This window comes from Liolophura sinensis, chromosome 10 (genome assembly GCF_032854445.1).
Source record: "Liolophura sinensis isolate JHLJ2023 chromosome 10, CUHK_Ljap_v2, whole genome shotgun sequence".
NCBI classification, from domain to species: Eukaryota; Metazoa; Mollusca; class Polyplacophora; order Chitonida; family Chitonidae; genus Liolophura; species Liolophura sinensis.
The window spans coordinates 6,526,884-6,552,718 of record NC_088304.1 but is presented as its reverse complement, the minus strand read 5'-3'; the positions used below and the strand labels follow the sequence as shown (position 1 = coordinate 6,552,718).

General features: G+C 38.0%; 1 protein-coding gene across 5 annotated transcripts in view; it reads right to left on the bottom strand.

The window, feature by feature from the left end:
* LOC135476137 (CAP-Gly domain-containing linker protein 1-like) overlaps positions 1–25,835 on the bottom strand; it is a 77,008-nt gene that overhangs the window by 9,944 nt on the left and 41,229 nt on the right. For all 5 annotated transcript variants that reach the window (XM_064756051.1, XM_064756052.1, XM_064756054.1 and 2 more), the window contains 14 exons: positions 23,641–23,708; positions 19,178–19,266; positions 12,604–12,769; positions 11,155–11,370; positions 10,257–10,460; positions 9,548–9,685; positions 7,716–7,810; positions 7,012–7,135; positions 6,232–6,284; positions 3,725–3,842; positions 2,989–3,154; positions 1,311–1,363; positions 759–880; positions 198–367 (listed from right to left, as the gene is read on the bottom strand). In XM_064756051.1, the coding sequence (XP_064612121.1) occupies positions 198–367; positions 759–880; positions 1,311–1,363; positions 2,989–3,154; positions 3,725–3,842; positions 6,232–6,284; positions 7,012–7,135; positions 7,716–7,810; positions 9,548–9,685; positions 10,257–10,460; positions 11,155–11,370; positions 12,604–12,769; positions 19,178–19,266; positions 23,641–23,708 (1,782 nt within the window). The remainder of the gene's footprint in view (positions 1–197; positions 368–758; positions 881–1,310; positions 1,364–2,988; positions 3,155–3,724; positions 3,843–6,231; positions 6,285–7,011; positions 7,136–7,715; positions 7,811–9,547; positions 9,686–10,256; positions 10,461–11,154; positions 11,371–12,603; positions 12,770–19,177; positions 19,267–23,640; positions 23,709–25,835) is intronic.

The following is a 25,835-nucleotide window of genomic DNA, read 5'->3' as shown; positions in this document are numbered from 1 at the left end:
GTAAATGATGCCGAAGTGCTGCTGCCAAATGTCCTGTTGCCACAGAAGTATCATGCCGATGACACCAGACATGACGCCCCACCCAGTCACATTATACGGACACTGGGCCAACTTAACTGGAATAGGTCAAATGCGGCTTGGTTCACGGGATACTCCCACAGGGCATTGACTGGGGCCTACATGTATGTTTGTCTCACCTTCGCAGATATCACAGTAAGGCCTCTCCTCGTTCCGACTGCCATGGTGCTGTGATGGGGGTGGGCTCTCCGTGTCTGACATGGCCTGCAGAGGACAGTCCTCAGTTTCGTGCTTGTCAAACACATCACAGATGTCGCAGAAAAGCCGCGGGGCCTTCACCTTGGATGGGCTGAAGTCAAATACACAAACATTATGTAATGTGTAGTCATAGTCCAGAGATCACTGCATCTCACCTGAAATTTAACTTTTTTCAAGGGACATCTTCATTCTAATGGAGTCATCCACCTTACAGAGTCACCACTGAGTTTTTTTTGTTAAGTTTGATCAATTTCTGTAGCATTTACACTGGTATCATTTCAAACATCTGGGTCACTTACAATACATGTACTTGTTTCAGAGATATTCAAACCACTGACTAACATCAACTGCAAATACCTTCACAAACAAATTTCCAAACTATGAAGAAAACACAATTATTTAAACACAGATAAAACATTATTTTACATAAGGTGGTTGGTAATTTTTTTTTCCATTTTGTTTTTGATGGAGTAGACTAGAACCTTTCCAAAGAAGCTTCCAGAGCCCCGTTGACATGATCTCCAGCCTCCATAGCAGACAGACGGACAGACAGCATCTCATTTTTGTTCTGTAGTTCCACAATCACAGAGTTCAAGAATTCCACCTGTAAGACAAATATTACACACACTCGGTAGAAAAATATCCATTCACTTCATACTGGGGTAGAAAAAGGAACCTCTAACTCAGGAAGACTGGTACACATCAATCAATTGCCTAAACAGGCAGAAGACAACACAGTTTGGCACACAGAGTCAGTGAAGAATACAATGTATTTACCAAAATTACTTGTACTGATCAGGGCCCGGTTTCATGAAGCATGCTTACCCAAGTCACCCCTCAATTACCATGACAACGTCTGTTGTAGGGATATGATTTATTTATTTATTTATTTGATTGAACCAAGGAGATACTTAAACCTTACCGACACATCAGAGCAGCTCTCAGACAGACAAGATGCAAAAATTCATTTAAGTGTGTATGTAATGCAAACACTTTTCGAACCCTGTAACAAAACAGCATCAAAATAAACCTACCTGTCCTTCTAGTGTGTCTTTATCCGACTTGAGCTTAGCCAGAGCAGGGTTACCTGTGAGGAGAGGTTCAAACATTCTGATAATTCACAGTTTCAGTTAAGTATGTATGCAGGTGTGTGCAGGTGTGTACATGTGTGTATGGATGCACAGCTGGGGTTTTACGTCGTACAATTTCTCAGTCATATGGCGAGGCGCAATTAAGTGTGTGTTTATTTTGGTGTCTTCTTGTGACAGGGTCCATGCTGCCAAAGTGCTACCACAACTGAAGTACCATGACATGACACTGCACCCAGCCACATTATACTGACACCTGGTGAAGCAGTAATCTCTCCTTTCTCTAACCTCTCAATGCTGAGTGTCAAGCTTCCAATTTATTATCACTAAGCATTTAAATACATGTACATGAATCAAAATTTTTAATTATATTTAGAAAATCAAATTAGGCAAATGGGCTATTCTCAATCATTCCTAGACTGGCCAAGAATTTACCAGGTTAAATATACCATAAATACTGTTCAAATGAAAGGTGGAAATGATAGAGCATGAGATGTGAAGTGTCATGTGAGTTATCACTTTCACAAGAACAATATTTATGGCATTCAGCACTGCCCTCACTATACAATATTCTACCTGCTATCTAAGTTTTGGATATATCATGATTCTGTGTATCTGAACAGGTTCAGCAATGTTTGCAGCTGTAGATCTTCACAGGCAAAATATCACAAAGTCGAAGTCAAGGAAACATCCTCTCGCTGATCAGACTGGAATGTCATGGCTTTTGGGTGCGAAATATCAAAATGTAATAACAGAAGTGATATAACATATGAAATAACACTTTTATCAGTGAAGGAATCCTGACATTTCACCTTTAAATGAATAATTAAGTGGTTTACCTATCCTAACTAAACACCAATTTCATTACTTTGCTATAAATATACATCTGGCTGAGATCGATAAGCGCATGTACTTATTAATTTATTTCACCAGGAAAAAAAGTTGTACTCTTGTATTTATTTGATCTGTGTTTTATGCTGTACTCAAGAAATACTTCACTTAGACGTTGTCGGCCACCATTATGGTTGGAGGAAAACATGAAGAACCCGGGGAAAACTCATAACCATCTGCAGGCTGCTGTCAGACCTTCCCACGTATGGTGGAAGATGAAACCAGCATGAGCTGGGAGGCACTGTGGGAGGCTCCTGGGTCATTGTGCTGTGCTGGCATGCTAAACCGCTTGGCCATGGAGGCACCCTGTTCTCATGTATTTATATGATGGCAGTCCGGGGTATAGGGTGGAGGAAAAAAGGTATTAGACAAATATCCTCCATGAAGTTTGCCACCTCATTAACCACAGGACCCAGGGATGCAGCAGAGACAATGGTTTACCCGAATAAACCAATGCAGGCCCCAAATCAATACATCCCAATTCCTCAACCTTTTTGCACATAAAGAGCAACTTTAAGTGCAATTTATGCACTACACAAAACTACACTGGTTTGACTGGCCAGTTTCAGAGCTTCACAAAAACCACAATTTTATAAGCCAAAACAGAACAATGCCTTCAGAATATGCTTGATTAAACACACTGCAAACATGAGAAATGGTTGAAGAATTACAGTATGTATATAAACATAATGAAAAGAATGGTTCATATGGGCATACATCTGGTGGATCGTACCTTCACCATCAGGGTTGTTGATGAAGTTAGCATTGGCTTTGGACTCCTCCAGAGAACTCTGGAGGTTAGCCACCTTTTTCTCCAGCTCAGAAACCTCCAACTGAAGTTGCTGGGAGGAATTCTTGTAAGCCAACAGAGTTGTCTTCTCCTGCTCCAACGCCTCGATCTGCACAAGGTTTTATTAAAACAAACTGTTGACATGTACAGGCACTGATATTTCATTTTATTTCAAGAAATACTGATGCTAAAAAATTTTGTACCTTCTAAGGCATGTGACATTTCCATACACATGACATTTACGTACAAACTTAGGGCTTCAAATATATTATAAGCTGGTAGACTTACTGATAGTGTTCAATATCATACTTAAAAATCTTTCACTGATACCAACGTGGTCAAATTTATGTGTTAAACAAATAAGAGTCGCAGAGTAAATCATGGGCATATGGCTAGTCTATACTGACTAATCTTCCATAACAAATTTGCTATGGGGTAAATGACTAACATATTTCACACCAAGATTGCATTTTTCGACACAAAAAAAAAAAAATCCCAGAAACCATTACTTATGGTGCTGAAACTTACATTTCCGCATCATAATATAATCCTACCTTCCAAAAAAACCTCAGAACATCTTTCAGAATCAGGCAAATACTGCAATTTAGTCACAGGTGAAACATAAGGTTGTTTACTGTACTCCTACAGGATAAGATTACTGGACACCCGGGAGTCCTACCTGTGATCTCTGGGTGGTCAGCTCCTGCTCCTTCTGCCCTAACAGACTGTGGGTGTTGTCCAAGGAGTCCTTCAGAGAGGCCTGCTTAGACTCACTTTCACTACTGACATCAGACAACCTGACAGGGAGAAAGGACAAAGCTGATTATCTCCCCCTTGATTTATATTGAAACAGATTAGGAATTTGAGTGAGTGCTTGGGGTTTAACGTCGTACTCAACAATTTTTCACTCATATGACGACAAGATTAGGAATTTGAGATCACAGACATCTGGGCATTTGCTGTATTAGATTGGGCTATTTGCTGTAAGATTGGGCTCATTTCCCTATGCCTTCCCATGTTATCTATCAACCTGTCTGCTAGCCGCTGCCTTATGCAGGTAAAGTGCCCGGAAGTGTGTGATCCCAAATAAGACAACCTGCGAAAGCAATTTGTTTTCAAAACCTGACACATATGATCCGTTAATAATACAGACAAGTTCAGATGCAGTTTTTACTCCAAACTAATGTGCATTTTGAGATAGAAATATATTAACCTTCCATCAAAAAAATAAAATGTACAGAAAACAAACTATTGTGCATTTTGAGATAGAAATATATTAACCTCCCATCAAAAAAATAAAATACAAAAAACAGTCTAAGTAGTTCAAATTGAAAAAATTAAACTGACAATATAATGTGTGATGAAGTAGTTCATCACAATCACACATTTCTTTAAAAGCACATTTAATATCTAGATGTAGAATATACGTAATGTTTGAACAGAAATTCATATCCTTATCAAATGTTTATAGGAATCAGTATTTATAACTCTCTTCTTTTCATATCATAATTCACACAGTTAAGTGATTCATGTAATCTACATTTTGACATTATACACAAAAGTAAACAAATGAAAAAAATTCAAAACACGAAGAAAAACAGCTACACAAAAATAGTACGCAAAAGAGAAATAGTCATTAGTCAAGCAGAAATGCAGACAAGAATGATAAAGTTAACAAGTTCTAATGATGAACTCTAAGTGGCTAGTTTACAATGATGGTGCTAAACACAGAAACAGGGAGACTGAAAATATTAATTCGAACGATTTTGTCTGATACATGTACACTGTACATGTATTTCTAGCTCCTCTTGTATCAAAGCCTTTATAATCCTGTTACTGTCACGCAATGTACTAATATTATTTATTTATATGATTGGTGTTTTACGCCATACTGAAGAATATTTCACATATATGGCTGCCACCAGCATTATAGTGCGAGGAAACCGTCAGGGACATGGGAAAACCCACAACCATCCGCAGTTTGCTGGCCAGAGAGAAAGCCAGCATGAACTGGACTTGAACTCACAGCGGCCAATTAGTGGGAGGCTCCAGTGCCATTGTGCCATGCTGGCGTGCTAACCTCTTAAGCTACTACTAATATAAAGTTGCTGCTAAATGTACAGGTCCACAAATTTCCATCAGGTCAGTCTGACTGCTGAATATGTGTGCAGGACTAATTACTGTTTGACGCTAAGAAAGCACCAAAATCAATAGTGACTGGGGAGTCTTGAAAAATTTGTGTCGAAAACATTTTACGTCTAGTACGATTCAAACAGACACAACCCAAACTTTGTAGACGTGACCACCTGTCTCCACACCCACCATCTCTCTCACAGCTGGTTTGACCAGGTTGATACACACACAAAGACATCACCCTGACAGCGGTGATCCTAACATGAAAGCATCAAGCTATGCATGGTGGACAGAGAACCAGAGCCCATGTTAGTCCAAGTGAAAGAGCAGCTGTTTGACTTGCATTGTGTGTACAGGTATGTAAAACTTGCCTCAACCATCCTCCTCTATACAGGAACACAATATTACGCAGATAATATAAAACAGTTTCACGCCCAAAGTCATGAGTCTATGTCAGGTATAATTCTGCACAGCATAAACTCAGAAAGTGCATGAAACATTAAAAGTACAGCGAAAAATGTGTACCATATCAATACATGTCCACAACATAGCACCAAAGAAAGAAGATTTAGCCCACAGATGAATATCACATGAAAAATGAGTGTAACCAAGGTGATGTTCACTTAAGGCATCTATAGCACACGCATATACAAAATGTTGCCTACATAAATACATGTACAGAAATACTATAGAAAAAGCATGCTGAAGTTGACCTACAAAAGTCTTACCGGTTAATATGTGCCACACAGAGGCACAAGAGGAAGTTATGAAATAAATACATTTAAAAGTTTTAAATCCGGTAAAATCTTCATCAGAACAAAAAATTACATATATACAACAATATTTAATACTGATCATAGTTAACATGTTTTTTGGTATTGTTTGTCACAACCAGTACATTATTGTTTACGTAGAAAGGAGAACATTTACCTGATACTTTAATACTCTCTATGGAATTTGCTTGTTATGCAATTACACTGAAGTATTACAGAAGTATTATCAAACTTCACTTAAATTTTAAAAATAAAGCTCTGAACATAAAAGACAACTTACCGTTGTGATATTTGCTTCATAGCTGTTTCTAGTTGCGCCTTCTCTCCTTCAAACTGAAAGTGAAAGTACATCAGAAAGCTGTCAAGTATATCTGCATCTGGCATATGACAAGGAGTCATTAGGTGTGTGTACATATACTGTGTCTTCTCATGGCAGGGTGACTCCATACCCTCACCATGGCAATATCATGCCTAAGACGCCAGACATGACACACACCCAGTCACATTATACTGGCACTGGGCCAACCAGTCCTGTTTCCTTGCTCTAACCTCTCAGTGCTGAGCACCAAGAGAGGCAGCACCAAGTGCCATTTTTAAAATCTTTGGTATGACCCTACCCAAGTTTTATTTATTTATTTCATTCGTGATTCACACCATACTCAAGGATATTTCACTTATACAACCGTATGCATTATGGCCAGGTTGGACAGAAGGTCTGACTTAATTTGATTTATTTATTTATTTGATTAGTGTTTTACGCCGTACTCAAGAATATTTCACTTATACGACGGCGGCCAGCATTATGGTGGGTGGAGACCGGGCAGAGCCTGTGGGACACCCACGACCATCCGCGTGGCAGACCTTCCCACATACGGCCGGAGAGGAAGCCAGCATGAGCTGGACTTGAACTCACAGCGACCGCATTGGTGAGAGGCTCCTGGGTCATTACGCTGCACTAGCGCGCTAACCGACTGAGCCACGGAGGCCCCGACTTAATCTGAGGTGGATTCACCAACCATTAGGCTGCCAAAGAAGTCAAATGGCACTGTGAAATACATACCTGTGCTTTGGCTTTGTTCACTTGTTGGATAGCCTCAGAAGTCTGTTGTTTTAAGCCCTCTTTCTCCTGTTCTGAGGAAACCAGTTTAGCCTGAGCCTCTTGTAAAGCCTTCTTGATTTCTGCACTGTTGCAAGTAAAAAGCACAAACACATTAAGAAAGCAAAGCAAAAAAATTCTCTTTTTTTTATATCAACGCGAATGTGGTCGCTATTACGTCTTTATGTAATACATGTATTACGTCAAATCCTTATATTACATTACAATTATTACATTGAACATATAATAAATAATTCCACACCGTACTGTCACAAACAGCCGGATAAAAAAAAAATTCTGAAAATTAAATCAATATTCACTTCTGCAAGCCTGAAGTTTCTACCAGCTATCATTCAAGTCTCATTTTGTTGAGAAATATACTTTTGAAACAAATGAATAAGTGGTAACAACTTACCCTAATTCCTCTATCTTTTTGCACATGAAAGAGCAACTTTCATTTGCAATTATGCACATTTATAATTTAATTTTGGAGACAAAATAACATTGGATGGATTGGTCAATTTAAGGGCTTCACAAATAGTATTACCTTATCAGCCAAAACAGAATAATTCCTTTAGAATACGCTTGAATAAACACCTTGGAAACATGCGAAAAGGTTGAAGAATTACAGTAACAATGGGCTACAGTGTGTTACACATCTTACTTACAGCTGACTCTCTAGCTCTGAGCTCAGCTTCCCCTCAACCTGCTGAGTCTCTATTAACTTTTTCTGTTCCTCGTTTTCTTCCCTCAGTTTCTTGATCTGTCGACGCGTAAGAAAATTATATTTATTTATAACTCATACATAAGAGAAATTTCAGGATTTCCTGCACTGATTTCAAAGGTTACATATACATGTATGCAACACCTGTGTTATCATATTTTGATATTTCACATCCAGTTGCCATGGCGTCAAAAAAACAGCGCTGTCCCACATGAGCTCAGTGGGAAGAAGTTTATACATGAATTTGTGAACTTTAAAGCAAAAGAAACTGTTCACTGGACAGGCAACTGAAAACTCTGCGTAAAAATACGTTCATTTATTTTTTTCAATTTTTTTAAAGAGTGTCGAAAGGCATTCAAATATCTGAATTCTATGGTGGGCTTTATGAGCCATACTGATCTAGGAACTCTGATGTCACATCACCTTTTTTATCTATGTTTACCAGAAGGAATGAATTTTTGACAACATTATTTCAGTAATCTTTTACTTATGGATAAAAAGAATTATTCAAGTATTCAGTGTCGTGATTATAGTTGGAAAAACTTCCTGTCATGTCAGAGTTCCTAAACTCTGATAATATGGTTCATTAAGCCCACCTTAGAATTCAAACTTTTGAACGCCTTTAACTCTCTTTACAAAAATCTATTAAGTGATGCCTTTTTCGATTTTAAGAGGTCTTTTCTTTCAACATTTCTACTTCAGGCAACATGAAATGCTCTTATACAAGATGTCATGCTTTGACATCAAGCAATATACAACTCTTTGACAATCTACACGTGAAAGCATTCAACATATAAACATTCAAATGAATAAAATCAGGGATATTTCACTTATACAATGCCAGCCAACGTTATGATGGCAGCACTGGGCAGAGCCTGCAGACTCCCTCGCCCATCTGCAGGTTGCTGCATGACCTTCCAATGTATGACACAAGAGGATTTGACTGTTACACTGTATTACGGCATTAAGTTTTCAGCAATGCTACAGACAAAATTTTCTGACAATACTGAAGTTTGAAAGATGGAATTTAAAACTGTGGAAGTCCACCAATTCACATCATTTATTTATTTATTTATGGTATTTTATGCCATACTCAAGACTATTTCACTTATACGTGGGCAGCCAAACACACATCAAGTGCAAATGGTTAACATGATCTGTGGCTCTGTAAATATTAGCTGAACAGAAGGAGCTTAGTATGCAAAGGTGTGGGCTGGATAAGAATCTTCCTCGGTCATGAGTCTCTGACAGAAGAGGAGAATTAAAGCTTGACAATGCCATTGTGCCATGTTCAAACTGAGTCCATTCACCATTATGGGTCATCTTCTTTTAAAGTGGCTGACACATTTTCCTTTAAGGCAGTTTACGTCAACCCTTGCAGCACACAAGCATGTTCAGCTCTCTTTATTAGGAAAATCTGCCACCACAATCAAAATGCTGACCTGATTGAATACAATGGCCATGGCAACTGACAAGTTTAATCAGTTGTTGCCTCACAGAGTTTATGAAAGGGGGTGGTTCCTTATGCCACATAGTTTTATTATATTTTTTCACTGCCTATATATTTAATGTCAACACCACAGCACAGTTAAGTTTCAACAGGCAAAGCCGAAAAAAAACATTAGCCGATCTAAAAGCATAATGTGTCTGCAATTAGGACAGCTTTTGCAGAATAAAGTGCAATAAAGTGGTAATTACCAGGGTTGCATGTTTGAACTATGGAGGATAACAGTAGGAGATATAAGGATGGCCATGGTTGTTCCTGTATTCACTGACCTGTTCCTCTAGCTCCCGTAGCTCTGCTGTCTGTTTTTCCAGGTTGCTGGTCAGTTCCATGTTCTCTGCCGTCAGCTTGTCCAACCGATCTGTCAGCTTGTTGGTGTCCAGCTGGGCTTCCTGAAGTTTCTTCTCTGCCTGTACACATAAAGGTCACTTTTGTTAAAAGTCGTTACAGTTTTCACATATTAAATGTACTATACAGAGGAGATAAAATCTGGCGTGAAATTCACGCAAGGCGAAATCCTGCTTTAGATGAAGATTTCTACATTATCAGACAAAATCATGTTCACCCCTCAGTCATATCATTTTGAAGTAAATTCACGCTGATTGCCATGACCCAAAGGCCCATCTACATCACATAAGCACATAAAAATACTGCTACGTGTAGACCATGTTATCCCACATCAAACAAAATACTCCACTTTTCATTGGGCAGCATCGTCCATTTGGAGGACGTATATATTCCTGTATAACGTAGCCGACATCATGTGTTTGTTGAGCAAGTTATGTTCCTTTGTTGGCTTGTGAAAACACTGGCCACATCATGCAAGCAATTTGCCTATGCATTGGTCTTTGCATGGACTTGATGGGTCTTTTGGTTACTCAGTGATAGGATAAGAAAACATATACTGTCAGTATACCTCCTATTGGGTGAAGCGTCAGCTGAGTAACCATATAACTAATATTACCACACAGTGGTTCTCACCTGGTCCTTCTCCTGTCTCAGCTTCTCCTTCTCCGTGGTGAGGGCTGTCAGTTGTGCCTGTACAGAGCCGTGTTGCGAGTCCAGCTGCCCATGTTCTGCCTTCACCTGCTCCAGCTCTGCCTGAATCTTGCTCACTTCACAGCTCAGTCCTTCTTTCTCACCTTCTAGCTTCTTCACAGAGCGTTCCAGCTTCTCCTTCTCAAACTGAAATCATAACAATGCGAATTGGTTTGACGCGATGGCAGCAAGGAACAGAAATTTTTGATTTGACTTATCTTTTAAATGATGCAAACTTTATTTGAAGGCAGCCTTCTGCAAACAAGGCTAAGGTTGATGGGCTTAAATCCTAATTCCAGTGCACTGAAAATTATCTAAAATTTTCCCTTAGACATGCATTTTTAGATCCCAAAAGTGTCACAAAAAATTACTTCAGCACCAAAACTAAACATTTTTCCAGTTCTATATTCTCCTACCTTACAAACAAATCACAAAACATCTTTTCAAGTTCAATGTAACTCTCAGTCACACAAAGCACTTTGGAGCAATCAGCCTCAGAGCTTTGAAGATCTAATGAACACTGTAAATATTTAACTTTTTCAACTGCTGAAGCAATTTTTCACTCTTCTCTGTCACTGAATATATAAGCTTCATAAAACTGTGAAAATTATTTCTCTACACTCCTTAGTTCTCTCAGACTGCTTCAAAATATTGGTTACAGTGGCGGTTGAAAAGGTTGAAGAAGTTTTCATCTGTTTGACTTTTCTCTAATGACCTCCTCAATTGTGAACGCGTGAAATTCAGTCCAGATTGAGTCCAGATTGCATAATTCATGAAAAAATCGAACACTGTCAGCCTAGATAGATATGATTATCAAGAATAGCCTTAACCCAGCACTCACCTTTATGTTTTCGTTGTCTGTTGAGATTTTTTCCATGTTTTCTTTGTTCTGTGTGATAATTTCCTCCAATTTCTTCTGTTCCTCTTGAACTGTTTGTAGAGTTTGTTTCAGTTCAGTTACCTCCCTTTGTCTGGTGTTCTCTAATTCCGTTTTCTCCTGCTCATGTTGTTCCAGTAAAGTTTTAATTTTTGTCTGTAATTTCTCCACTTCTGCTTGCTGAAACAAGGAAATCACAAATAAAAAAGTTATATAACCAATACAAATGAAATTTTGGTTCATAATGAAGTATAGTTTAGTCTGTCTCATCAGTTCAGAGATGAGATGTACATGTAAACAGCAGCATGACTACCTTCAGGCTGTTTACCTGAATCGTTATACTCACATCTCTGAATTCTTCAAACATACTGATTGAGCAATAATACATGTATCTATGTCGTGCTTGTGGTGTATTTTAAGCTTTGGAATCTTGCTTAAGTCTAACTCGGACTGTTTCTCTTCATAACACTTCACAAGTATTAAGAAGTTTCATGAAACCATGACCTGCTCTGTTCTTGGCACCTTTCTGGACAGCCATAAATCATTCAGTATCATACGATCACAGTGATAACAACATGTGTATTTTGTATTACGTGTACTTCAGTATCGATGTCTTGTCAAGGACATGAATATGCACGTCCCAGCTAATGCTGTCACTGTACAGCACTGTACGCGTTTGGGAAGGAGTGCTATCACAGAATCACACTGATGTAAAGCAAACATCATCGTACACTTTGGACAATACTAAATCTCCCGAGTTTGTTTATGATCTCAATATTTACCGTTTGCGTGTGTGTAGAGTATTGGCTTTACTACTGGAGTATCCCTCTTCAAGCCTGAGCACTACATGTATGTTTATAAACCTTGACATCATTTCTCCTGCTGCTCTCACCGGGTTGCACAGTGACCAACTAGTTCCCTGACCACTAACTACCAAACCGTCTGATTTGTACAAATGGACAGCTTACAGAAAATGAATACCCTGCCATCATGGAGTTTAGTTTGTTTTAACTAATTGTGGTTTAACATAGAAGTAGTACTCCGGAATATCTATGTTATATACTGGTAGTCAGGTCTGTTGGTCAGGAAAACTATGATAACCGATTGCTTTTTATCAGTTGGAGTTATATTTGAGCATGACAACTGTTTGGTCATGGGTCTACAGGCTGCCATGAGATCAACACTTTAGCTTGGTTATGACTAAGTCTCCCTGTCTCCAAATTCTTACAATTGTCAAATATTATTCTACACGTGCTTTTATTTAAAGAAAAGATATGTGGAATTATACATAAAAATATAAAACAACACATGGAGAGGAATTTCAAAAAAATTCTCTTTTTGCTTGTGGTACGTATGTGTACATGTATCAGCAAAAGACAGGAGAAACAGAAAATGTGCACAAATAACACTTACCACATCATCCCTGTTTTCCTGCAGTGATTTTAATTCCTCTTTGTGTTTGCTAACTAATTCTTCCACCCCCTGTAAATGGTCTTGTTTTAAAGTCTCAAGAGCAGTTTCCCGCTCAGCAATTTTTTGAGTAAAACTGGACAAGTCTGCTTGTTGCTCCTCTATTTTTCTGTAAAGATGACAATGTCAATGGGAAAACAAAAAACACAAAGTATGAGTAAAAAGGCTTTAAGACATAATCCATAAGCTTCACAACAAAATCTCAACATACATGTTATAACACTAAATTAAAATGCAATTAGTTTGAACTTTCATCTACAGCTTAAATACATATATAATGCTGCACTTCATACACTTACGTGTATGTCTAAGTTTATATAAGACTCATAAACACAGCCTTCTGAGATAAACTTTGCATTCACTTACTAATACAGCGGTATTACAGCATATTTTTTACTCAAATTAATAAAGAAATAATAACAAATTAAGTGTATACAAAGTGTAGCCCAGAAGGCCATATTCCCCTCCCCCTCTCCACCAGCAAATTCATATACCCACATTACATTATTTCTATCTCTAGATCAGTCTGGCAACATCAATCCTATACACCCCTCTACACAACACACTCGTCTGAGTATCTCAAAGCTATTATCATAAAAACTACAGACCCATACAAACACTTTAGACCATAAGTGAGCCTTAGAAGTCCAAAGTAGGCGTTTAAGTAAATGCCTATGAAGCAAAGAAACGAAACATCCTTCGAAGTTGACAACAAGCTGTTTAATACAACAAATTTTTAAGACATCCATCCTGCTTGGCAGCTTGCAGAATATAAGGTTCCTGTATCTTGGCAAAGAAAATATGTATCTTATCTATTTAAAACAAAAAAACCTGTTCCATACCTAAACCTCCTAATCCACACACTTGCACATGTATTACATTGTTGAAGTGAAATCCAACAAAGGATTAGAGGCAAACAATCCAGTATATCAGGAACGATCCAAAAAACCTTATCACTTCCAGCTCAAAACTAGCAAATTTAAATGAATGTACATGGAGAAAAAGATATTCTGTCCACAAAGTTACAGTTCATGTCCTTGTTGAGCCCAGCAGTAAACCGGACAGCACACTGATGATATTCTGCTGTCCTTTTAATCCCGTTATCAACGCACCATATAACTTACATTCTCCACTACATACTTCCAGCGGGCCAAACATGCGTCAAAACCCCATGTCCTTGAGCCTCATCTAAACCAATCCAACTGTCTACAATAACATCTGCAACAGTGCTGATAGATCCCTGTAGTCTTGACATGATCCACATACAGCTGTGATATTCCCTGAGGACCGTGTAGCCGAATCACCAATGACCCAATAGGACCTCACTGGAAAACACCACTAATTCTCGGCACACGTCCATATAGTGTATTTTAACAGTGAATATGACTAAAGTCAGCAACAGGGCTTCATAAACATTCCCATTACTCCAATAAGTTACTGAGACAGCCTTCACACCGCCAACATAAGACAACATGTACACAGACAAAGACCATAAACAGAAAGCTTATGAAGACCTACCAAATAAGCAACATCTAAATTCTGATTAGTTGGACTGAAACTGCCATGAAAATATCCATACTTTCACTGCCACCGATGGCATGTAAAGTTTTGCTCTTACTCTCCCAAACCCAATACCACAAACATGGAATTCTCATGAAATCCAGCACACCACAGCAGGGCTCCATCCTGGTCTCCCAGCAAAAGCATGTACATTGACCATGAACCATAATCATTGCTTCTTTGTGTCAGCATAAACATTTAGATTCTTGTCAGAAATGCTTAGTCCAAAAGCAAATTAATATTCCTGTCCAAAACTGCAGTTTGTCCCCCATGTTGCAAAGAATTGCACTATTTAGTCAGAGCTTAAAAACCACCCCAATTTATCTGAAAGTGAGGTGCAAATACAGAGAACGCTCCTGCAACACCAGTCTTAATTGGTTTTCCAGACAGCCTGCCCAGAAATCTGCTGGTATGACAGTCTAAAGGTTCATTTGTGACCTGACCTGACCTGTGCAGCTGTAACCCGACAGCAGGACTCTGAAGGGTCTTCCTGGCAGGCAGTGTTGGACAGAGGTAATTTAGGTGACAACACCACATGTTCATTGCACGTGGTTAATCATACCTAGCTCCATCTGTACTCCTCTGGTCTTGGTAGGGAAACCTTGTTACACATGCACATGAATATTCATACCTGCATCTCTTACTTCTTTGGTCTGCGCACAGGAATAGTTTATCAGCATTTAAAACCTTTTAACCCTTTGTTGATGTTCAGGGACATACATGAACTTTATGTAAGAGATACTATATGCTACACTTACATTGTATTCACGACCAAATCATCAGAATAGTTTGTTGCTATGACGATCGCCACGATAAGCCCAAAACATTGCTAAAGTGGCGTTCATTTATTCATTGTAACAACATCCTCACTGTTGTCTCTCCGTTATATTTCCACACGACGTTCAGCTGAGGTGAAAATGACCGTCACAAAAACGGCAGTGCCGTGCATTAGCGCTGCCTACAGCTGTTCGTCCAAGACACTCTGTCACTGAGAGCAGCTATACAGGCATTCACCACTGAACGTAACTGGTTATGGGGTAAATTGGGTAAGACATATTGCTGTTTCCTTGGTAATGTTGAAGGTCTTATGGCTGCCATACGTAATGATAATAGCTGTGCCAAAGTGACAGCTTCTACAGAAAACCCAGATCTGTGCTGGCTGGAAATCCACCCATCAGCCTAGTTGCCTTAAGGTCAGTCTCTCCAGAGTATAAACTAGGTTGTTATCAAAGTTAATGGTCGAGATCACCCTCCAAACAAAAATTCAAAAAGAAGGCAGGTTTTGGAGAAAATCAATAGAGACTCTAGAACAGCACTGCCAGGAAAACTAGGAGCTCTCTTCACAGGTTGGCATGTCTGCTTTATAATAAGACGCAGAAAGCTGATCAAGAAATCGTGACCATTCCGTACTCACAGCCTCAGTTAACAGACTTCAAGGGTGTTCACTATGTGAGTACAGTGACCTCATGGTTTCCAGTCTCTCCTCATTTACTACAGCCCGCTCTTCCTATTTACAGCAAACAATCACCTCTTCTACACCTCTCCTTGTTTCTAACATCTTGATGAGGTAAAAATCACTGTTTGTCTGAGTAGTAACTGGTTAAAAATTTCAGAAGATATGTGAACCAAACGTGAATAATTATCAAAACAATTGACTCGTCATTTTTAGACGCATACACAAACAGAAATGTGCTCATTTCTTTGACAAAATGCAACTGACAACATGAAGCCCACCTGTGATAGACTGTGGATACAAATAATACCAGTCCATGAAAACACAGTTAGATCTCAACCCACCAAACACCCTCCCTGGAAATCCTTGGGGTTCAAAGGAAACAAAGATTTTGTTGATCATCATCTTATGACGGAACAACAACCACGGATCAGCTCAAGGTGACTGCTTGAGTCTACGGCACCTGCTGAGGACATTTGACAGACACATGCGGAAGCACTTCTGGCAAATGTCGATAAACTCGCCCAAATATTGACCCGAGAGAACCTGTTGATGAGTCTTGTATCACAGCCCAAGGGTTACAATGTCTATAAACCCAGATCAATACACCGGGGGTTCGGTTAAACGATCACATATCCCGCTCCATCAACCCACCAAAAACCTGTCTCAATGACTGTCGGGGAGATCGTTTTGCTCTGCTGAAATTAAAACACGCTGCCTGCCAGGTTGCCAAATCCAATTTCCTGGCCCTATTACGCATGTGTGTAACTGTGGCTCACAACCTCCACAAGAACGGCCGGGCATATCTCACACGACCAAACACCGCCACCGCATCAATAATTACTGTGGGCTCAACAGCCAGGGAATTGGCCATGTTAACATTGGTCAGAATTCCTAATCGTCGTGTACAACATCATATCTGCACATCCATTATTCACCAGAATATGAATGCTATAGCTTTATTCATGAATTACTACACAAATTTCTATCCTGTGTGATCTGCAAGACTGGCAATAGTACATACATTACCAAGGGCCACTCCATTCTAGACACCTTGTTTAAGACCTCAGATGAAAATGAAATTCCATACCCACAACACACTCTACTTGACAATCAAACCCTGTTAAAGCCAAATCTACTGAGGACTGTGGTTGGTTTTTGTCCATTTAAGAACAGTTGGAAATATAGCTGCCAATCTTCACCTTATTTTGTCTAAGGGTTCAATGTTCCCACCATCAAATGACAAAGCCTTTAAGGCATTTCATTACAATTTATATTTCTAAATGAAGATAGAGCTACATTCAAGCTTTCAGATGACCATTAAATCATGACCCAAAATACCTGTAGTACCAGGGCCATATCTAGAGTCACTCTGGTTCTGGAAAACATCTGGGCTCCCAAACTGTTCGCCGTATAAACTAAACAAGCTGTATTAAAACTAACAAGTAAATTAAGCAAAAATATGATGGTTCACCAATAAAAAGTTAAGTTTTCATACAATTTTTTTCATTCACAGACATAAGAACTCTTAGAAAACATCATTTTGAGATGCATTTTTGACATTTCTTTATGCACAGTCACAATGTCACCATTACAGTTTGGGATCAGAACCTGTAATGTTTTTCTAGATATGGCCCTGAATACACTATCCAATTTTCTACTGCCATATGAAAACCTCCCAGTGAATCTTTCTGGACACAGCAACAATGAAGTCAGTGCTCTATTTGCCTTTACCTTATTCAGAAATGGCCCCCATATACATGTACATGTATAGATCAAACACTTGCTGCTCAGTGAACATCACAATGTCCCTCAACCTCCTTTCATCATTTACTTCAGATAAACATCTTAAAATCATGAATCTCCTTATGATCAGGGATGCTACCAATACTGTTTACAAGGCTCTAATAAATGGACTTCATCAGAAAACTTCCATATTTATCTATTTTTTTTTTAATTTATCTATCCACATACACACATATGTACACATCTCCCAAAGAACAATGCTGATGCAACCCATCACTCACTGATTGCCATCTGAATGACCTTTGGCCATGCTTGCTGGGAACTCTTATAGATATTAAAGCCACTATCAGTGTATATCTACATCTAATTACATAAGTGTTCACCGTGCTACTGTTCTACCAGAGAGAAATGATCACGACCACTAAAACTCTTCATACTAACTGGAGGTGTTACACATGTTGATATTGCCTTGAAAATATATACATGTAAGTATACATGGCATGAAGGAAGGGTAAAGAAAGGCCCGAAAAAGAAACAAGCTCATAAAACTTAAGCTGCAGTATCCATACCCCTCCATTGTAAAAAAAAGAGAGCAGTACCATGAGCCACACTGTGAAAGCTGCTAACATTCTTAGGAAAAACAACAAATGTGGTCCTTAACACCATTCAAATCCAACATAAATACAAAAAATTATTTATATAAAAAGACTTTAAAAATCTATTCAAACTGCACTAGTGTGGTTTTCTTGGACCTCTCAGTAGACGCTAAAATAAATGTGGTTAGTGTAGTAAGTGCTCCACCACAACAGCTACACAGCCAATCATAAGTGACCAAGTCTACAAATATGCATGATTACATCACTTGATACGTATTAAATAGAAGAGGCTAAATTAACTAATGTACATCTACATGTATATTAGAGATTAATAATGCGTATTAAGTGATCTACATTTAATCTAATGGAACAACCTTCACAAAACTTTGCAAGGTGATTGTTACACGGAAAAACCCCAGAACAAAGTTTCAGAGCATTGTCCCTGGATACCAGCTAAAGTATATTTACAAAAATATGTGCAGGGGAAGGGTGGACAATATAAGCATCTAGAGTAAATAAAAGCTTTCATGGATATTTCATGTATGTGGACATGAAGTTTATCAACATTAAACACTTTTTATTCTCCTTGTTACTTGAGCTACCAGACATTACCACCTGAATTAAAGCTAAAATACTTTTCGCACTGATTTAACAATGAGAGGGAGAGAGGAGAAAAAAAAACTAACAATTTGTTTTTAAAAAATATTTCTAAAGAATTACATGTTTTAAGAAATAATGCTCTGACTGATCATTAATAATATCTGGTAGCCCAAATGCTGCAAAAATAAAAACCTTGCGATTAAATAAACATAAGAAAACAACAAACTTAAAGAAAGTGACATGGGAGCAAAGAGTAAGAAACAAAACTGAAACCAATACGGAAAATTTACAACACTATGGAAGTGCAGAAATTAACAATTCATTATGTACACGTGATCTATAGCAATATTTTGGAGCACACATTGTATCATCAGTATCAAGATCAGCTATAAGTTTCCTAGCATACACATGAATTAGTTCATGCTTGGCTGCTGTTGGCATAGGTTATCTAGTTTATTCACATGTACAACAACAATAACATAATCTGAAAGAGAAAACAATATATAATCACAGTGCAGAGTTGGAAAAAAAAAATCAGACAACACAAGGAATATAAACTGACCTATCTTTGTCTCGGAGTTGCTCATTCAAAATTGACAGCTGAGATGCGCTATCGCCCGAATTTTGCATCAGGTCACCGATTTGTTGTTCCTTCAAAAATAAATGTCATTGGGCCTCACTTGAGTGAAAATGATATGTCACCTTATTGAGAGAGAGAGGTGGGATTTTGATATGTGGCGGCCTAGTTAAAACTACAAGGTGTTCTGTCAACACAGTGCAATTCTGTGCTTCAGTTTAACATGGAATCTTCTGTTACTATCTCTGTGCTTTTGTTACTAACTCTGTGCTTTTGTTACTATTGGTGCTTTTGTTACAAAGTATGTTGCTGTTACAGTTTCAGTTCACAACTTGGTGCTTCTGGTCACTGTCACTCTGGACTTCTTTTACTAAAACTATGTGCTTCTGTTACTAAACCTGGCCTGAGTTCTGTCACAGAGTCTCCTACTGTTACTAACTCTTTAGTTCTGTTACTAAGTCTTCTTCTGTTGCTAACTCTGGGCTTCTTTCACTACAACTCTGGGCTCCTTGTCACTGTTTCTGCGGTTCTGTTACAAAGTCTCCTGTTACTACTCCATGGTTCTGTTGCAAAATCTCTTCTGTTACTACCTCTGGGTTCCTGTTACCACATGTAAGTATTCTTCTGTTGCTACATGTACCTCTGGGCTTCTGTCACTGAGTCTCTTTCTGTCACTAACTCTGAGGTTTCTGTTACTGCTTTAGTCCACTTTATACACTGTAATGCAATTCAGTGCAATAAAATGACACAATCAGTTTCAAATATAATACTCTGGTCATGATCAGTACTCAGTGCAATCCTATAATTGTTAAGTAACATGTGAATTCAAAAAAAGTTTTTAGTACAAATTTGTAAAGTCATGCATGACTTAATAGTGTATCCAGCTATCCATCTGTGAACATACAAAGTTGGGGACAAACATTTTAATACATCAGTTGTCATCCAGCTTCACTGGACCTTGCAAATCTCAATTCGACATGGACAAATTTCAACTTCCAATGCATATTTTACATGCATAAGAAAAGATTTAACCACTTTAATCTCAAATTAAGTCACACAGACAAATGCTGGGCAGCAAAATCATCATGGCATACCAATGTGTTTGTGACAAATGGCTGCATGGACACTTGAGACAACAATCGCACTGATGATGTGAAGGAAGCTGTGAAATCAATGATCCCATTGTAACTTGAGACAACCGTACCATATGAGATTCACAGTACCATATGATAACTCCAAGGGAGTCCTAAAATGACTGTAGATCACAACTTTGCCACCACCAAAAAATAAGCATGTCAACAAATGCTTGTTAAGGTCGACAGCCTCATATCAATGCATTGCAAGGTCAAGCTTTGGCCGACATTTGGAGGTGAAACCTGCCAACTGTCAGCCAGCTGCAAAAAGCAGAATTCAACAAGAATGATAATCCCACAATGGACGTGGACGTCGGTGATCATCGGATACAACACTTATGATGAGTTTGAAATGCCACGAATCACAACTGTTTTGGCAACTCATTTGATAATCAAATGGCATGAGTTTCAAGATCCACTGGGACTTTAAAACAGTACAGCTTCAAAAGCATTACAGTTCAGTTTAGTCAAGTACAGTTAAGTCATGAGCTGGTTCCATGCCCTTATGACTATGGTTCATGGAAAAAGTTTTATATGAATGTCATACCCTACTGAAACAATTAGTTCCAAGACATGATCAACTCTAAACAGAGTTTGTTCAAGACATGGTTCAGTCATGAAACAAGATTAAATTCACTCATAAAACAGTTTGTTCAAGAAATGGTAAACCCATAAAACAGTTTGTTCGAGACCTGCTACACTCATGAAACAATTCGTTCAAAACATGGGGTTTCTGTGAAACAAGTGTGCTCAATACATGGTTCAATAATGAAACAACTGGATCATGATATGATTTGTTCATGACATGATTCACTCATAAACAGGTCAACAAGTCATTCAAAACAACTCATGAAATGGTTTGTTCAGGAGATGGTTCACATTCCACCACTCTGTGTGCCAAATGGTTCACAAGAGAAACACGCTGTGCAAGATTCATGCGTAAAAACATCAGTTCAAAAAAAGTTCAAAGCACCAGGGGAAATGATTCATTCCAAATGGTGAATGAACAACTCAGAACATGAGCGATGTTGTTAAAATGCAATGCTGAAGCAATACTCGTTTTATAAGCTACATGTATAACGTCTGTATGGGTAACGGAACTTTGAGGACATTGTACTGAAACTTTGGCGAGATCTTATCATAACTCGACCTATTATGACATCTTTTTCAGTTCTAGGCCTTCAATGGGTACGAAGTCGTGTGCATTAGTGCATGTACATATTTACATCCTGGTATTGGATGTGTAGAATAGATTAAGATTCACAACTGAATAAACTGTGTTGGGAGGACAAAGTTTTCTCAAAGATTAAACAAACGCACACATTTTCAAAACCCTCATATTTAAGGTGATATATGCACACCTGTAATATTGACAACTCTCTTTTTGTGTGTTCCTATACAATTCTATGTCTTTTTACGTTGCATGTTTTCATCCAGTAACAGTTATTGTATGTTTACGGAATGATAAAGCACTCTGATGGCTAACTTGAAGTGTACTTAATTATGTGTTGCATAAAGGCTATAATTTTTGAATTATTGTTGACAAAAATTGAAATGTTTGTGTACAGCATCTTGTGAAGGACCAACACCAGTCTTATTTCCTTCAGAAGTCAAAATATTGGTCATGATTGGGGGTAGTCTTCACAACATTAGCATTTCTCATTTTAATAGGATGGTTATTGTTTTAAATCTGTAAGGCCTGATGCAAGAATTTTCAACTTTTATCCACATAAATCTACACTCCTTTCTGCACTTAATAAACCATTCCTTGGTGTAGTACATGTATGTGTGGGGGGCACACTGAATTATTATCATGAAGTTATACCTCTATCAGTGCTTCACTAAGCCTTTATGTATAAGGTTGCATGTAATAAAAAGAGAAAGTGAAAGTGATGGTGCAGCTGCCACGGGCAAGCACCCAGAGAGATCCATGAGAAAGTGAAAGTGAAACCAACACCAAATGAAAGGAAAGCATGAAGTAAAAATATGAGTATGACGTGAAAAAGCGTGCATGCTTAAGCACTAGATCGCAAACGCAGACAGTTAATACAGAAAACAAACTTGCTTATAAAACAACTGATTACTCATAATTACTATTAAAGTGTTAATTTTGTGTCAGGTGAAGTTTAGCCCTTAGATCCACACCGCCACATCGTGTCAGGCCATACTTGGTCAAAATTACCACACAACAGCGTTTAAAACTGGCAATACAGAGAATGTGCTGAGGCACCAGTGCAGCTGGGATGATCTATGAGCCAAAATATCTTAGAATAGAAGTCGACTTCCTGACTAGGGATACATTCCACGCAAACCAAAATGTGTGTATCTCGAAACAATTGCCTTTCCCTTTTCAACTAAACTGTATTTTATTACCTCAAAGAATTTCAAGGAAGTGATCATTATAAATCAATTATAAGACCTCCTAGATTATATGTGATTAGATGTGCGTTTTTGACTACATGCTGAAGATAAATTGGTTCATAGCCCACATGTAAATGAATCAAATCTGCCCAGGACTGAAACCACAAACAATTTATAAAGCCCACACCACAATCAACCAAAGCACATTTAGTGCAGCCAGTTTCAACAAGTTCTCACCAATGCAACATTTTTTTTTTTTTACAACATATGTATATATACATATATATGTACAGTTTTACAAGTTTCAAAGGAAATGAAATGTGAATTAAAACTAAGAAAATATATTTAGGTCATGAAGATATGATAAAATTTGGAATTAACTTTCAATTAGAGGCATCAACACTTTAAAATTTCCTTCAGATTTTAAAACAATTGAGTTTGGGACAAGTTTTTCCAAATATTGTATTTGACCTTAAATTTTATGCACAAGTAAATTACTCATTTTGCATGATTCAGAAATTACAAATTATGTTACAAAGGTGTTTCAATATTTCTTTGGAAGGTAAGATGATATCCTACTGGGAAAATATGGGTTTCAGGACCGGGTGTAACAACCATTATTTGCCTCTTAATATACCTTTTTTCCCCGTGAAATTTGAGGTCAAATACATTAAACAACCATGTCAAAATTGGATCAAGGCTGATGCTAAGTGAAAAGTGGAATAACATCCAAAATCAAGCATTCAGCTCTAATTCAAGTTTGACACTGAACCGCCCACATTTTTCAGAAAAACTGCCAAGAGCTCGCTTTCACTTTTATAGAATTGCTTGTACTGCATCAATTAGAACCAAGGAAATATACTTTGTTATATAGAGAAACTCTAAAATCTACTGTAATTTGACGACAGATTAGTAAACTAAGACTAGCTGTAACAACTACAGGTAGGGACGTACCAGCTTGAGCTTGTCGTCAGCCAGGTGTTCTGACTTGGCTTTGCTAGCCTCGAGCTGTCGCTGAGAATCTGCAATGGGAAGTCAAACCGTATCTACCATGCCTGCCATCTATGCCCAGCTTTCCAAGACTCTGGTCCATCTCTCAAACCTCTAGTTCTGGTGTAATACCTGACAGACTAAGGTATAAAGCTAGCCACTACAATATCGCAAAGGATTAAAGCCTTACCCTAACATTCTTCAACCTTTTCAACCACCTCTGCAGCCAATATTTTTGAAACATTCTGGGGTGAACAATGGGGTGAAGAGAAATAGTTTGCACAGCTTTATGAAGCTCACATCTTTACTGATTGCATATAAATCATTTTAGTGTCATTTTCATAATAACCGTATGCATAAATTCCACTGAAAAAAGTGCTGTAGTGGTCGAAAAGGTTGAAGATTTATGGGTAACAGGAGGTTTCAGCAGTAATTTTTGTGTAACATATACACATCTGCAGTGTAGGTTTTCTTGCTATCAAGGATTGTGGTTAAACAAAAGAAGACTGATTTATGCCGAAGCCTGAGAGCACACGTCTATTAAGTTAAAGTTTCAATATTGCAGCAAGAATGAAGATTAGCATAAAACTGGGTCAAAAAAAAATATACAAACCACTGCTCATACAGTGCATGTGCAGTGGAAGGGGGGGGGGGGGGGGGGGGGGTAAAAGACCAAAATAGTCAGAAAAACTCAAATTTGTAGGAAAACAATACAGCTAACTTGCAGATTCCCTGAAGCTGAAATTTCATACTTATAAACAAGGTTTTCATATGTCCATTTAGATAACTTTTAAGTACTTTTTTTTTTTTTTGATTGGTGTTTTACGCCGTACTCAAGAAACTTTTAAGTACTAAATCCATTGATAATATGTTCAGATCTCACATGAATAGGGATTTTGGTCTCACATTATTTACGTACCAGAATTCATAATATTTTAAGAATTCTAGTTTTACAGGGGTATTAATTATAATCGTGAATAACTTGGACTCTAAATTACTGACTCTCACTCACATCATTTTACATTTGCCAATTCTACACTATATGCGGAAATACCTGTAACACTGGACAAAGATGATTTACACACAATTATTACGAGCGAGGTGCTAAAACAAAGACTGAATGAATATAGCAGCAGAAAAGCCTAGAGGGAAAGCTGAGCATATATGAACTAAACTATTTGCAAAAATGGGATGAAATTCTTTTGGCTTAGAAAATATCTGTGAAATTAATTGAAATACGATAAATGTTCTAATAACAAATCTTGAGGACATAAAATTAAAAGAAAAAAAATCATCATGACAGAATTTGCTTCTTGCACTATTGGAGATCAGACAAAAGTTCAAAGGGAATAATCTGTCTGAAGCTTCTTTTTCAGAAATTTGATCAGTTTCCAAAATTTGATGAAAAAAAAAAAACCCATCAGAAATCATTAAAATTGGCTCAACTCCTGAATGCAAGAAGCAAATACACATATTCAAGCTTTCAGTGACTACATGTACCAGATAAAGGTTATGTTTGTATGTAAACACATTAACCAGGTGAAGAGAAATACTGTACCACACCTCACATATTTCTACCTCAAAAAACACCAATACATGTTAAATAGGCATGCTAAGAGGTGTGTACCAAGAAGTGTGGCAACATGAAGAATATGTTGGATAAACTTTGCTTTGGACAGCGTACTTGTAAAGAATTACTGATAAAATCATGCACAAATCATGCTATAGAGCATGTCATCATGCATCTTCAGGGTATAATGTCCTGTCTGACATACCCCTTCACCGTCACAGCCACCATAGCAACAGCGTGTGGGCTTTTACTGTAAAGGCCATCGGTTTCTTTCATTTGTTTTTCTTCTGTTTTGACACTCACGACTATGTGGAAAAATATAACTCTTAAAAATGGTCTCATTTTTTGGGAAGGGTTGTGGGGGCATGGGTGAGGGTTGAGATGTCCAGAAATATTGTTTTGGAGTTGAATGCATTGTGTAATTTACGCACACAATAGGACTATCAAAACTTCAGCAAATGCTGATATTTAACGTATGAAAATCCCGACGACAATTTGGTGAATGTAAAAAGTATGCATGTACACTGCGTTAAGTGAAATGAAACTATGACTGTAACGAACAACTCCTGAGGATCTGGAAGAAAAACAT